Source organism: Anopheles merus, chromosome 2L (assembly GCF_017562075.2).
Source record: "Anopheles merus strain MAF chromosome 2L, AmerM5.1, whole genome shotgun sequence".
NCBI classification, from domain to species: Eukaryota; Metazoa; Arthropoda; class Insecta; order Diptera; family Culicidae; genus Anopheles; species Anopheles merus.
In genome coordinates this window covers 50,006,930-50,022,470 of record NC_054083.1, presented here as the reverse complement: position 1 = coordinate 50,022,470, position 15,541 = coordinate 50,006,930, and the positions used below count along the sequence as shown (strand labels likewise).

The window sequence follows — 15,541 nt, the reverse complement described above, 5'->3', positions numbered from 1 at the left end:
AAACACTGGACTGTTTCGCGGTGATTGGTGTGCGTCTTTAGCGAGAAAGCATTTTTATCTTGCTAGGGGTTTGATTGAAACTTTTAACGTAATGATCTACGTCTGATGTAATCGAAAGAGTATCTGTCTGAGGATAGATTACTTGTTTTTAAGACTTGTATCCTGTACTAGAAAAAACTGCTAGAATCCTCTGAATCGATAAAGAAAAGCAGAAGGAATTATACCCTTCATTATAATATCAGATGTAATTGATCGCCTTTTTATCAACCTTTTGCAAAGCCTCACCGATCAGACAATAGCTCATTACGGTTCAATTAAGTGTTATTGCTTCGAACTTCAAAAGGTGTCTCGTCTCGGACCTGCTATTGGCAGAGGTCACCGTTTCTAAAGAATCGCTCGTATATTGCAAGTCATGATATTCTCTGATATTCAATAACTCCCACAACCCGACAAGCCAGCAGGCAGTAGGAAAGAATTTGCTTATTACAATATCCACCAGCGGACGAGAGGACGATCGATCATGACTTGAAATTATTGGAGCTCAGGCACTGCAGTCTGCAGTCACGCCGTAATGTAATTACGTCGAATTAAGCTATTGACATTTCTGCACTAGTCGTGCGAACGACCTTCTTGCCCGACCCGTCGGGCTAATGATGTAAACATTACCATCCGATCCGGTGATCATTGCGTACGTCGGAAGGCAAAAAGAACGGTTGGGGAATAATATCTCGAAGATTTTGTTCACCACTTCATGACGGGGCGCTTTTGCAAAGTGAAACCTTCTCCCGATCCGATCGATGTGCCAATGTTGATGATATCGAGACGCATGACGCTAAGACGTAGTTATTCCTGCCGATAGCGCATAAGGCAAACGAGAGCATAAAAATTAACTGTTTCGATCTTGAAACTGTCGCATTAAACCCCCAAAAAAAAAAAAAAAAACAAAACAAGGTTAACTCCCCACCGTATGAAAGCGTCCAGTTGGAACCGCTTAAGATATGGTTTCACTTTCAACAAAAACCAAACCCCCAACATACCCTCCCCCAAAACGATATGCGACACTTGCACGATAAATGTCACCGTTTGTTTGCGGCTTAGGGTCAGGCTGACCACCAACCCGCACACAGGGGTCCATGTTCCCGTACAAACGGGGATTATCCCAAAAACAGCGAGCCGCCAACACAACCTGGCGGCGCAGCAGTGTGTAGGTGGGTTGTTGGCTGGATTTCACCACCGTGGGTTGCAGTTGGTCGCCAAATTAGGCACCACCGAGTTGGCCATGTTTTATGGCCACACATGCGTTGGGTAGGGTGGGTTTGCTCGCTGTTGGATTTGTTTGTTTTTTTTTCTCCGCAAAAAAAAAAACAACGAAACAATGAATTTCGGGTGGTGATCACCGCACTACCCACACTAATAGGTCCCAACGATCGGTGAGGGATATGGGGTGGAGGCTTTAGATCACCCACCCGAAGTAGCAAATCATAAGATCGTTAATGCAAATTTCTTTGGAAACTGTACAGAATGTGGCGGGGAGCTTACAAGAAGATCATTGCTTCCAATTTCTCACGATCGGTGGACTGATATTAGAATTACATTAAATCAAACCAATCGATTGGCATTGGCCGCTAATTGCGATTGCCTGCTGGTGCTCTGGAGACATTCTGGGGGTTGTGTAGGCGTCTTGAAGGCCTGTGCGATCACAATGCTCATGCCACAGTCCTAACAATCAATAGCAGTTGCTACCATACACGGTCCGATGATGTCTGATGTGCGGAGGAGTCGCAGTCTAAAACAAATCTACAAACTATGATGAGCAGTGTGATCGTGTTTGCGTTCTACTTCATTTTTACCCCCAACTGAGTGTATCATTTGTCTACGAGCATGGTCTACGAGCTACGAGATGACCACATGCAATTGAACCGCTAATTCGCAATGCCACCGCCGAGCGGGTAATTGGTACCGCTGCGACGACACTTGCCGGCACAACCCACGCCAACAAAGGACACTCTATGCGCCCCTCTTTTCCCCCTCCCCCTGGGAAAAGTTGTGAAACTTGACCCGCTTTTCGATCAATGTCACATTTGTTTATTGCAACCCAATATCAACACAATTGATGGCGATGCGTACATACACACGCACACGTACACACACTTGTGCGCATACACGCGCGGAGTCGTTTATTTTCACTAATTTATTCACGTTGTCGCTTCCTCAAAATATCCCTTCCCCCTCCGCAAACACTCGATACACCTTGACGTTTGCCCTTTATGGGACTGGGAGGGGTGTTGTTGGCAGCAATTGTGCAGCAGTGACCACCTTAAACCTTCACCGTATCCGTCACCGTATTGCGTAGTGTCGTTGTGCTGGTGCACATTTTAATCACACCGCAACCAGTACCAGTTCGGCCATTGCGACCAAGTTGGACGAGGGTTTCAATCTCTCACGGTAGCGAATGATCACTTTCCGTTTCGAATCGATACGGTGATCGGTTCCGATTCGGCACGAGGGGTTTGGAGGAAGTTGATCAATAGTGAAACAAATCGTTTGCTACCGAATTCGAGTAAGAAAGGGGGGGTGTGGGGGGGGGGGGTTTGAATGATCAAGCTTCAAGGTTCAACTCAGAAGCCGTCGAAGAGATGTAAACATTGCGATCGATTGTTTGCCCAAGAAATGGATTTTGACGCTGAGCTAATACATGTCTGGTGTTTGTTTTAGTGTTGGAATGATTCGTTACAACTACTTCTTAGTTTATACTCACGGTTGAAAGATCACCAATATATCCTTGAGGGAGTTCTGCCGATCTCTTCAGCTGAATATTTCTACAGTTCCAACTCTTTCCACCAATCAAGCAGCACTTAATACGCCCCAAAAGTCACCGCGAGCTTACACACACTGAAGGGCCAAATGTCGCCAACCGGACAGCGAGCATATAGTTTTATCACAGTGCACACCGGTTGGATGCTCGCTCCTCCCGCGCACGCCTTATCTTATCACGCTGCCGGATTTATTAGTGGCAACCGGTGTATGTAAACAACCTCCCCCAGCGCGCAGCTTATCACCTTTCGGGCGTGGGTTGAACGCCCAACGGGCCAGCTGTTTAGCTGATTTGATGGTGACTATGCAAACACTATTTACCCCTCCCGAAAGCCCCCTTTCCGCTTCCTGCGTGCAACCTTTCTACCGGCAACACTATTGACACAAACACACACACAGGCGCGCGACCGCGCGTCAGAAAATTGCACACGCGGAAATTACACGCAAGAGCAAACGCCAAACGGCAGCTGATATCGATTGCACTGGATCTTTTTTCTTTCGCCACCAACGCTTTATTACCATACGGTAGGAGGGGGTTTTGTACCAGCAAACCAAACCACAGAGGTCACAATAAACGGTAGAAGCACACTCACCACCGTACGGCCCACACTAGTCGATGCAACAGATATTTGTACAGTCGATGTATTGCAATCCAACTGGGACAAATATAAATTCAAACAGCGCACTTGTGTGTTTGGCCGGCCAGCAAGTACACTCGGGTCGATGGACACAAATCGATCATGCAAACACACCGAAATGCATTCGCGCAATAATAGATACGCAACACAAACAACGCACGTGGACGCGTGGACGATTGTGAACGGAGCAGAAAATAAACACACCGGTACGCGTTTTCGATTGTGCTGCAAAGGTGAAAAAAGGGCAAACGAGCGCGCTCGCACACACTGTCAACACGGCATCTACGGTTGAACTGACGGCGCTAGCGCCGTGCGTACAACCTTCATCGCGCATGGTTGGTTCCCCCCGAAAAAAAAGCACAGCCTTCTACGCAGCCAAAGGCAAGAAAGAGAGACAGCGGTAGAGAGCCAACGAGTGAGGGAGCAAGATAAACGCGCGTTATTAACACGGCGAGCGTGAGTAGAGATGCTGACTCTCTCTCTCTGTGTCAGGCCATGCCGACGAGATGCATTTACATGAGCGAGACACGTTCCCTTTTGCCTGGCGATTTGCGATCGCTGGCCCTTTACTCTTGCTCTCTCTTTATGGCTCTCAATCCTTCTATCTCTTTCCAAAGACAGCAACGATCATTGATGGACTGGGGGAAAGCGTTAAAATGGAGACAGCATGCGGCAAAGATGAAATAAATGAGCGCGAAGGAAACCGCGCTCCGCCGAGCACGCTTTAGCTGATCGTAATCGATTACAGAAGGCCTATCACGATGAAATTAGTGCAAGTGGAACGCTGACCGTAACAGTTGGAGCCACCGAAAACAAACAGTAGGAAATCACGACCAGCTGGGCTTTTGGAATGGCTTTTAATGCGTTTGGAAACGGGAATTAGCTTTGGCTTATACGGTTGGGGAGCTATGTTTGATGACAGCCATAATTATTTTTTATTATTTAATGCCTTCGATAAGCTTTGACTTATATGAGCAGGTTTATTTTGAATTTGGTAAGGTACTTTAAGACACTTTTTTTTCATCTATCTTTTCACTGCTAAGCAACTCCTAGCAAGACCCATTGCTAGGAAATTTACTCAATTTATTTACAAACATGCATTAACCAGTAACACAAAGAGCTCTCACTACAGAAAAGACATCTTCATTGGTGAAATCTTTTGTTTTGGCTTTTTCCCTTGCCGCACCGGGAATCCCTTTCCCCCCAGACCGGCCAAGATGACCTAAGACAACGGTGGCTGGGGTAGAACGATCATCGACGAACAGCACTCCTACGTGCGACTCGGAACGAAACACTGACGATCGCTGGAATGTGTTGAAAGGCGGCCTGCACCACGCGCGGCCCAGTGTTACAGACACGCGGAAAGACACACAAAGATACGCAAAGCAAACAAACTGCCGCTGGAGCGCTGTTTGGACCGGAAAGAAGCAGAAGAGAAGAGGACAACATTTGTCCGCAGGGCACCCGAGACGCGAGTGGCGGCGCTGGTGAGCTAAATAGGGTAATTAGAGGAAAGCACCACCCCGTTGCGTGGTGCGGATGCAGCGCGTTGAGGTTGGAATGTGGAAAGTGGCGCAGTTGCGCGACACAGCTTTATAATGATAGGGGTTTACCGCAATTTTGTGCTAATAATTTAAAAAGTAATAATTGGATTTAGAGTTGCAACTAATACATTTAAAAAAGAGAAGTTAAGTAAAAATATCTAAAATGTTCATTCGGGAAGGTAGTACAAAATTCCTCTCCCAAGAGCATAACATTGCCGTCCGTTGTGTCGATCGTCGCGCTTGGTGCTTTAGTGCAAACGACCACAACACATCAACCCCCAAACCAACCCACCGCGTCAGGCAAACACATCAGGCAAACAAACCAATGCGTCAACGCAACCGAAACAGCAGCTCCCCCTGGATGCCCTCCGCTGGGTGTCTCTGTGACGAAGGCGACGTTGAGCCGGTGCCGTTCGCAAGTTGCTGCTGCTGCTGCTGCTGCTGTTTTCACATACTCCCATGCGTGTGTGTGCACATTCCACTGCAAGCCTACCACGTTTGGGTGGGATTTATCTCGCACACACGCACATCGTATCGATGCACGGGGGAGAGCCGCACATGGCCGAACCGTTTTGGAACGGTTTCGAGAGGAAATGGTTGCATAAATTGACAGACCAACATGCGGTTTTTGGCGAACGGCAGCATGTCCCAGCACCATTGCAGTTTCTGCAGGTGTGTGATGTAAGGCACGACGACAGCGGACGTGTGTAGGTAACAACAGGTTGGTATTTATTCCTTTCATTTCTGCGATCGTTTCTAGTGAAGCGTTATCTAATGTGGCGATGTGTTATTGATTAATGATTTATGCTCGTGCTTTGATGGTTAATTTACACTAATTAATGAAAAGCACCGAAACCCATAAAGCACAAATGTGTTCGATGGGTACATGACAAAGAGACGTTTAATGGAACGCCTAAAGTCATGCAATTTGCGATGCAAATCTGCCATAATAAGCGTTTTGTTTCGTGAGCACACCTTTTGATTGTGGATCATTTAATCAATTAAATACATTCCAATGCTGTCATAACACTCCCAAGTATACCATTCATGTGCCATTCAGCCCACAAGATCAAACGCAAATGATTTCTAATTATTTGTGGTTGATTTTTCACATCGACGCAAGATTATCCTTCGCCATGAGGCACACACCTTTCGATCGAGACGTAGACACGCGTGTCAAGCTGTTCAATATTCACACACTTACACACACATGCATACCACACATTAGCATTTCGACATGTGATCCATTGAAATCCGCAACCACCTTCAAACATCACTGTAACCGTTTCGCGACTCTCCTCGCAGCGTTTAGTATGTTTAATGGAATAAATTATCTCAAACCTTTGGCTGCCTAAAGTCAACACCATTGCCACCATCATCACCACCATCATGAGCATCATCATAATCATCATCATTATCGTCGCTAGCATCGAAAAGCAACCGCATCATAAATGGCATTAGATATGCTTTCGCTTCAAAACATAAACGACATCCGAACAGGCAGCCGTATGCTGGGGTCTTGCGATAGTTAGCTAATGTTACACGTGGCTTCATATGGGGCGGAGTGCCGGGGAAAATTGCGCGCAAAACCTCCAAAAACATGGGTAGCAATTTTCCATTATTCATGCTGCAGATTGTCGGTCCATTTAGGGAGCTGTGGTGTGCAAAAGCTCGTAACAAACTCGTTGACAAAACAACCGAACGTCCGGAGCAAAATCAGTCCGCAAAACGGCCCGAAACATGGAGACTGAATCAAATCAGCATAATTCAGAGACAATTGTGCCGGACCGCTGCTACGACGCAGCACGAGCTTCTGAGGGCCTCATGCCTGTGTGTATCGACCGTACAACAAACCGCACATCAGCAACCACCGCCCACCATCCACACAAACTCATTGAGGAAATTGCGAGGGCGAAAGGAAAATAATGTACTGTTGATTACTTAATAGGAACGAATTAATTTCATAATTGAATTTATATCAGCACAAACATCACCGTTCACCGGGTCGGAGCAAACGAGTGATAATGGAGAAAGCGTAGCCTACGTTCAGGCGCTGCTAAAATCAACCTGCCAGCAACCACACCATCTCAGCTGTTTTGCAACTTGTTGATAGAACTCCCCGGGCATGGTGTGTGTTTGTGGTGTAATGATCAACCGTACAAGGAGGACCTGTACGGAACACGGAAGGATGGTCGCTACCACTTTCATCATGTCGATTATTGGCTCGACTCACCGAGGTGGAAGAAATTGTACAATACTTCGACAATACAACCCGCGTCGGGCGTACAATCCTTCCCTCCTACCGAGCAGTGGTTAAGGTGTTTGGAAAACCGGAACGCCACAACATTGCCCGAACAAGCTACAATCGATGCTAGCTAACTGAACCATCAATGGCGTGAAAATAGAACGGTGGTGGTAGTGTGTCTCTGGAGAGCTCAGCCGAGGATTTGTGCAACATTTTACACATTTTACACACTCGGTGTAAAGGAAATGGGAAATGTTTTGTTGCAGCAGAAGCCGGGCCAGAAGAGATCTCCGGAGAGACTTGGTTGAAATTGAAATTTACTAACCCGAGAGCATCCAATTTCAAACACTCGACACACACACACAGACATACCGTTGCGTAGGTTCCACCGCGAACGGATTCCTTTGTGTACGGTGCAGTTGCAAAGTTTACATTAAATTTCAACCTTTATTCTTCTCCCTTCCGCGTTTGTGTGTGCTCCTAGATTTACACGCTGCGAGTTGTGCAAACATTGGCGTACGGTAACGGTTGGCAGTGTGTGTGTGTGTAATATAAAAAAATCGTACCGATTCTCCAGAACTAGGTGCAACATAGTTCGATAGGGAATTCCTTTGCTTCATTGCACATAAAATTCATCATACCAGACAGAGAAGCAATGCACGCTTCGGGGGAAAGAACGTAAAATAAATCGCGCTTTCGAAAACTGGGCAACAGTTTGTTTAGAAAAGGCAAACACATTTCACTCCGTTTGGATAGAAAAGTTATGTTTCATTTGGAAACAGAAATTATTGCCCACTTTTCCCACCCCATTTTGGATCATTTGGCGAGTTGTGGATAGAGTTTAAAATATGACGGTTATTTTTCTCGCTTAAAATTGTCCTTTGCCTTTCTGGATGACTCAATCAGTGCCAGCAGCCCACGAGCCAGACAGAGGCAAATACATTTTTAAAAGCACGCCCCTGTTGCCCTGTCACCACTCACCACGCGAAGGCAACACAGTCTCCTTCTGCCAGCGTGTACACACAATATAAACACCACCAAGTCGTAACGACAACCGTGACGACAGCGGCTGACGACGGGCCACGGTCGGTAAAGTGATACATTTGCGTAAACAACAAAATATTAAACGCTCAAATCTTGAACCTTCCTCGGGGGGATTTTCCCCCAATCCCCTTGCTGTTCCAGCGCACCGTTTCGGGATTTGCAAGCGAAGACCAAAATTTTCCGTCCTAACGGTAGGAACAGAGCACAGAAGCAGAAGCAGCATTAGAAAAAAGACGCACATCCTCCAACCTCCAAAACCGACGCCTGCTTCCGCTGGGGCACCCGGAGGAACAGCGCACGAACGAGAAGGAAATTACGGAAGTGAAAAAGGAAATTACACCTCGTGAAACAGTGTGTGCAGCACAGCAGCCTGGGCGAACGTGCACTGCCCAACGGGGAGAAGAATGTTGTTTGACAAATAAACAAAGCCAGTAATAACCGAAAACGGTCGGCAGTGCGGGATGGTGGCCTTTGGGTTTTTGGGTTTTTTTTTTTGGGGATAGCAAGAAGTCAACCAGCTCGTCAGGTCCAGCTCACAGAGAGGGATGTCCTCCTGTGGTGTAAACAATGTTGCTGATGCAGTGTTTTAACACGTTTCGAGCAATGTGTATGTATTGTTGTGTGAAGATCATGGTAGCAGCTTGATGCGAATTGAAGCAAACATGACTAAACGGTTTGCTCCTCTGTTCAACTGTAATCAAAATTTCAATTAAAACTGGCGACAATGAAGAAATACATTAAAAAGTAGCTTAAAAAATACGTTTTGTTTTGAAATTTGCATACATTTAGGCGTTTTGCTTCCCTCTTTTCGTTCATTTGAAAACGTTTTCGATAAATTCAACTCAAAAAGTTGACGAATGGAATAGATACGTTCCTGGAGGGCAATGTTTTTGTTCTACTTTAAACAAACAGTGCCCAAACAACTTAACAATCCCTCCTTTTATTACAGACAATACCTAGAAAATGTGTGAAGATCACCAGCACCCTTTGAAATGTTTTATTTCAATCAAAGAAAGCCAATCAAAACACACTCCAAAAAACTGGACCGAGTATCCATACATCAAAGTCACCAGGCGGCGCCCTTTCAAACACTTTCACGCATCTTCATCCAGGCACGTGCCATTCTCTTTCACCGGCGCAGAGCAATGCAGCACGCAGCAGGAGACCAGCTCTGCGCTGCCCATCGGAAGTGCCTCGGTTACGTGAGGTCACGTCCGGCCGTATGTAATCTCTTTTTCCGGTTGTGTTACCGGAGCTGACAGCGTATTATGAAGACGCGCTCTCCTGAACGAACAATTCACCTGCTAGCCCAAAAGGAAAGTTTGTGCGCATTAGTTTCGTTTCTTACGGCAACCGAAAGATGTGTCCCCCAAAAAACGGAGGCCTTGCGGATGAAGATTCCCCAGACAAATTCCGCTGTCTGCAATTAGTCCCCTAGCTCCAAACAGAATGGAGTGTTCCAATCGACCCATTCACTAAAGTGGCCGGACCCACTGTGCCATGTGTGCGGCGGGTTTATTGATTGAGCTTGATTAGCGTGCATTTCTTGGGAGGGATTTTTGCGCCGTATCTTAACCATTTCAATTCAACCACCCAGACACCACACTGGTTGACCCCACGGCAATGTAATTGGAACGCGTGACCCAAGCACGGTAATAAACTTCAATCGAATCCAAAACATGGAGAGCGTTTGGCATGCTTTGTGGTATTTCGATGGAATGTAATGGCACTTCTCGCTTAAGCGTTTTTAAGACCTTAATTAATTGTGAGCCTTCTCGAGGGGCATCCTGCTCGACAAAGCGGACCACAACCACCAGCCGCCTCTCTTCTTTCTCTCTCTTTCTCTTTGTTGCTCTTCGAGCACGACCATCATTTATTGTGTCATCGTCATCGAGCGTATGACATCATGGGCAGTATCGGTGAAGTGAAATTGGATCCTCCGGCGAAGTAACCACTTTGCCAGCTCCAGCACCAGCTATTCACACACAAACATATGCCACTACGCCGTGTGGAGTCGTGTACGTGCGTTGGTCCTTCCACAGCCAGCACACTGTAAGACGATACCTTTGTTGTGATGTCGTTTGTTTTACATCAACCCGAAGACGGGACGGGAGCAGCACACAACCACAATCAGCTCGTTTCATGCTTGCGCTCTGGTTCAGCATAAACAAACAAGCCGTATTGATTGACGGCGGCCCGAACGTGTGCTTGTGTATTATGTGTGAAAGGCTGAAATTGAAACGCAAGTGAAATAAATACAGCCATTCGGTAACTATAATGCTTTGACATCAAGTGACGTCGTACAAGTAGTAGCTGGGTTTGGGGGCTAAATAGAGCCATCAAACAGCAGCAATGAATTGTTGCGATAGCTGCTACTGGGTTTTTGTTGTTTCTTCCGGCTCTGGAAGGGATACAAAAGTAGCACCCCACATCCATAATACTTAAGCTGCAAAGCAGAAAAATCGCTCAGATTACCTATGCTCTCCGGAAGCAATCTGGATGAGCTCATGAATTTCAAATCAGGTCGCAAGTAGGTTCGTTCCGTTCCGGGGATAAAATGAAATATATCGCTAGTCCTCCCGCTAATCCTATCAGACTTTTGTGTGTTGCGGGATTTTTCGATCATAATCTCCCGTGGGCGTTTGCAATTCTTTCATCCTCACAATGGAAATGTAAACTGACGCATCATACCATGCCGATAATCCAAATATTTTGATGAGAGGGCTTAATCGCGCAGAAGGTCAATTCCCGTGCTTGTCTATGAACCTTCATACTTTATTAGGTTGTCCTATTTGAAATATTATTGAAAAATAAACCCATTTCCCCACGTGACGATCCACCTACCTTTCCATCTTTTGTGTCAGCCGCGTGGTATCGGACCTCGAGCTGGCCACCGAGCACTGCGTACCAGTAGCGTCCCTGCTCACCGGCACGGAATACTGAAACACAACAGCAAAACGTAACTCATTGTACATTTCAATAAATATGGCATAGGCATGCTGCAGAATGAAACTTACGCGTGACTCCCTTTTCCAGATCCTCGTAGAAGCCGCACATCGCCAACTGCTGCAGCGCCGAGCCGGGCAGTCGGCACAGCGGCTCGACTCGTCGCAAACGGCATGATATTAGCTCACAGTCGCGCAGATTCCGGTCACAAGGCCTGTGGAAGGAAAGAATGAATTCAACATTAGCTATGTATGAAGTTTAAGAAGGATCTGTGGTATTGATATTTTGATGTCAAAAGTTATGCAACTCGCATTACAAATTGTGCTTTTTTGCCCATTTTGCTTCAGAGCTGAATCCCAGATCGGTTCTTTTTACCAATAACAACCAACTTTACTCAATCCCAAAATAAAATCTGTTTTCCTTCGAACTTCATACGACCCAGGACAAGCAATAGCTTCTCACAGACAAGCTCGACAAGTACCAGCACTCGACAGCAGTGCCCCGTATCACATTATTAAAAAATAAGACTTAAAACAGACTCTTATATGCTCATTTCGGTGCTCCCAGCGCAGTAAAGTGTTCTCTCCAAAAATCAAACTAAAAAAAACACAGCAAAAGCTCCAAACTCTAAAACCCTCCTTCAGAGCAACATGAGCGAGGGAGAAACGTTCCCCTGGCACAGTGCAAAGGATAACGCTTGACAGTCGCTGAAGTCAACAGGCAGGCATCCTCCGTGTGATGTATTGCTCTTTTGCCGTGGAGGAGTAACGTGAGTTTCGAGCTTCGGGACGAAGGCGTCTGTGTGTTGATGTTTTGCACGTTGCAAGTTCTTAGAACACGGCACCGCCAACCTTTTCAGGGGGGGGGGGGGGGGTTTATTTTTACGAGCTCAACCGAGCACCCGAGACCGAGACGGATGAAATTATGGTTGAGCTAGCTTACTGCTGATGTGTGTTTGTGTGAGTGAGACGGTGGATTGGTGGTTGTGTGGAAAAGGGCGCCTACCAGAATGACATTGGGGATGATATTAAAATTAAATTTAAAGCTGTCCACTGTGCTGGGTGTAAAGTGTATCAATCTACCCAGACGCGGTTTCCCCTAGAGACAAGGGGTTTGAAAGGATGGCTTTAATATGCGGATTGCATGACTTCGGGCGCTTTGAGCTGCAGATTGCATCACTTCAGAATGTTTTATAGTGTTAGAAGCTTATTTTTCAATTTCAATATTTTCGCTCTCTCTCTCTCTCTCTCCTCTCCTCCCCTACCAGTGTATCGCTGTTCATCGATGATTTATGAAACTCATAATTCAGATTTACTCTTTCACACATGTGCCGGGTGGCCTGCCCGCATTGCGTGGTCCGTTACCATCACCCGATACCCCAATCAGCCAGTCGATATTTCTTCCTTGTTTCGCTCGCTAGCCACCATTCTACACCATCGCTTTCGGTAGCACGTGAAATCAATCAATCGCCACTGCCGGGGCAGAAAACGCGGAATAGGAAGCATAACATAAATTTCCCAAGCCCACGATTCCCTGTCACGATTATAAACGCCGCATATCCTCTTGCCGAGGTTTTCCACGCATCAACAGGAACAGGAAAGAGGATGGGGTGAGCAGATAGGGAGATTTGTTTCTGTTTTCACTAAACAAGTGCTCCCCCGGGAGTTGGAGCAGGTCGTCCATCGGAACAATAAATACACGATCGGCAGGGGAAAACATTGAAATATGAGTTTGCCCCACGCCCCAGCTGGGATAACGGAATCGGTTGAAATTTATCATTCCCCTCCACACATGAGTAACGAGCGCGCTAAGCACAGGCAAGGCTAATTGCCTTTCTCTCTCTCTCTCCCTGTTTGAAATGACTCCCCAGGTATCGTTTTGTAGAGGAACTCCCTGCCAATTTGTTATTTATCAATATTGTGCAATTTGAGGCTTACCCCGATTACTTTTCGTCAAAATATTCCATTACGTTTGAAAAGTTTTCCAAAGCGTATTATTCATCTCACCACCAGACAGCGGCATACTACTCCCACAATACCCTCGCACGTATGCATAAAAGCTTTCACGAAAAGAGCAGCTTACAGACAGTGGGTTGGGACCATTTTGTATGCTAATCGAACATGTGTACACATCAGTCGCGGTATCGTACACATTAATCGATTGTGAAGTCGTTCACCGGGTGAAAGAAGCTCTACCATTCGCCAGTATAAGCCGCATTACGTGGGTGCGAGTGTGTGTACGCTACAAAGAAAAGCTCCCCATCAAAGCCTTCGCAAGGAGGTATAACTGATCCGTTAAATTCACCACCATTTCGCTACGGTTGACTTTCAAAGCCCAAATCCACTCTTGATACAACGGCGGGCGCGGCGGTGCGTGTATCACCGCGAACGATAGGGAGGCACCGGGCAACGGGGGGTAGGATTTTATGGAAGAAATGTATCCTCGCATTATCATAAATGAATATTTCACAGCACGCGTGTTTCGTGCGACGGTTCAGTGGCTGCTTTTTCGACGGCGTGAAGCTGTCGCAAAATCTCGGGCCACGCAGCCAATCCGAGATCAATCGCAGAACAGTGCCCCACACTTGCTTCCCGTTATAGTGGCAGGATCGGTTGTCCTCGCGCGCATACCAGCAACAACAAAAATCGGGGTAAGTAATGTGTGGTGATAAAAATGGTGGACAAATTTCGGGGGCGACAGGTGAGACGATAAAAATCAGTTTTATTTACGCCAATCGGTTCGCTACCGATAGCGGTGGGAAGAGGGTTGGAGAGTTTGAAGCGGCTGGTGCATGATTAATGGTGTGAAATGTGTTCAATTTTACTTACAGGCATTGGAAAAAACAAGCCAAAAGAGTTTATGGAAGTGTGCTTTTTGAGGAATAGCAGCTCACAGCTGGTTAGTATCGTTTTGTAAAGCTGTTTTTGAATGAGTCATATGGTTCTTATAAAAGGCGCCTAAATTTAGGCTTGTTCAAGGCTTGTTTAAGGGAATTAGTATACTTTTAGGCGCCTTATTTCTTATTTTATATACAATTTTGTGGAATAAACATACCAATATTTTCCAATATGATACAAAAATATTAAAACATTGTTTATTATGTAAGCAACTTTATTTGCTGGTAGTAGTCCTTGAGCTAGTTTAAAGTACTAATGGGTAAAGAGAAATAACAATAATCAAATAAACGTATTAACATCAATGGCCCATTAACACGCCCCCATAGAAACTGGCAGACAGAAAAAAAAACCCACTCCCCATTCACAGCACACAATGCCGGGACGCTCCGAGCGCATTTCTATACCATTCAAATAGGAAAAAGCTTCTCCCTATTGTCCGACACCATTATGAGCATTATTTCAATTTCACAGCAACTTATGACGCTTTTCTTTTCCTCACGCCCGGAAATAGAGCTCGGGCGTGCGATGCCGGTGCCGGCAGCGATGAGGTGAAAGAATAAAAATTATGCTTGACCTGAGCCCCGGCACTGCAAAAAAGGATGCACAACGATGCAGAGCCCACAAAAAAACCCCGGACTCTGCACTGATATAGTGGGAGGCGAAAATCCACTATCGAGGCCAACTCCATCGCCATGCAACGACCGAAAGCCGGAAGCCGACGAAAAACTTCCTACTTTCCGCATAAAAGCTCGCAAGCAGCAACCAGCGGGTCTAGGAAGGACCTATTCAGGATATTTTTATACGCCAAACTGGAAGCGGAAATGAATGCAATGCACACGATGAGACTCCGTCGTCGGTAGCATGCAGATCGTACACAGATAGAGCAGGGAAGCAGTTCATATTGAGAGTGCAAAAAATGCGAACACAAACCACCAGTTGAAGCTACGGAATAGCGAAGGGATTTATTTTTACGCTTTTCTTTTTGGAGGATCCGTTTTCAATCTCTGCATGGCAGCAGCAGCTGAGATTCTTAATTGTGTTTTGTGGGATGGTTTTTCACGCGAATCTGGAGAATTGTGTTTGACAAATTTATTGATTCAATACGACAAGGTAATTAAATTTTGAAATCACAAACAACAGTAAAGCTCAATTGACACGCACGGCACGTGCATTGAATTGAGAGTAAAGAGTAAATGCGATTAACTTCAAATCTACAAATCGCCCGACTACCGACGCCCAGTACCTCGTAAAGCAACCAATTTATAATGCCCTCTCCCTAAAAAGGTATGGAAAATGGTCGTGTCAAACTACCGAACAGCTGTGCCCCGGTAATGTTGGCACACTCAAAAAGTCGTAAAATTTTGTCACTCATACGGCACACCATTTTTAATGACGTCCATTCACACCAGCACA

General features: G+C 46.0%; 1 protein-coding gene across 7 annotated transcripts in view; it reads right to left on the bottom strand.

The window, feature by feature from the left end:
- LOC121591809 (rap guanine nucleotide exchange factor 4) overlaps window positions 1–15,541 on the bottom strand; it is a 110,918-nt gene that overhangs the window by 60,392 nt on the left and 34,985 nt on the right. For all 7 annotated transcript variants that reach the window (XM_041912787.1, XM_041912785.1, XM_041912784.1 and 4 more), the window contains 2 exons: window positions 11,303–11,445; window positions 11,130–11,224 (listed from right to left, as the gene is read on the bottom strand). In XM_041912787.1, coding sequence (XP_041768721.1) covers window positions 11,130–11,224; window positions 11,303–11,445 — 238 coding nt within the window. The remainder of the gene's footprint in view (window positions 1–11,129; window positions 11,225–11,302; window positions 11,446–15,541) is intronic.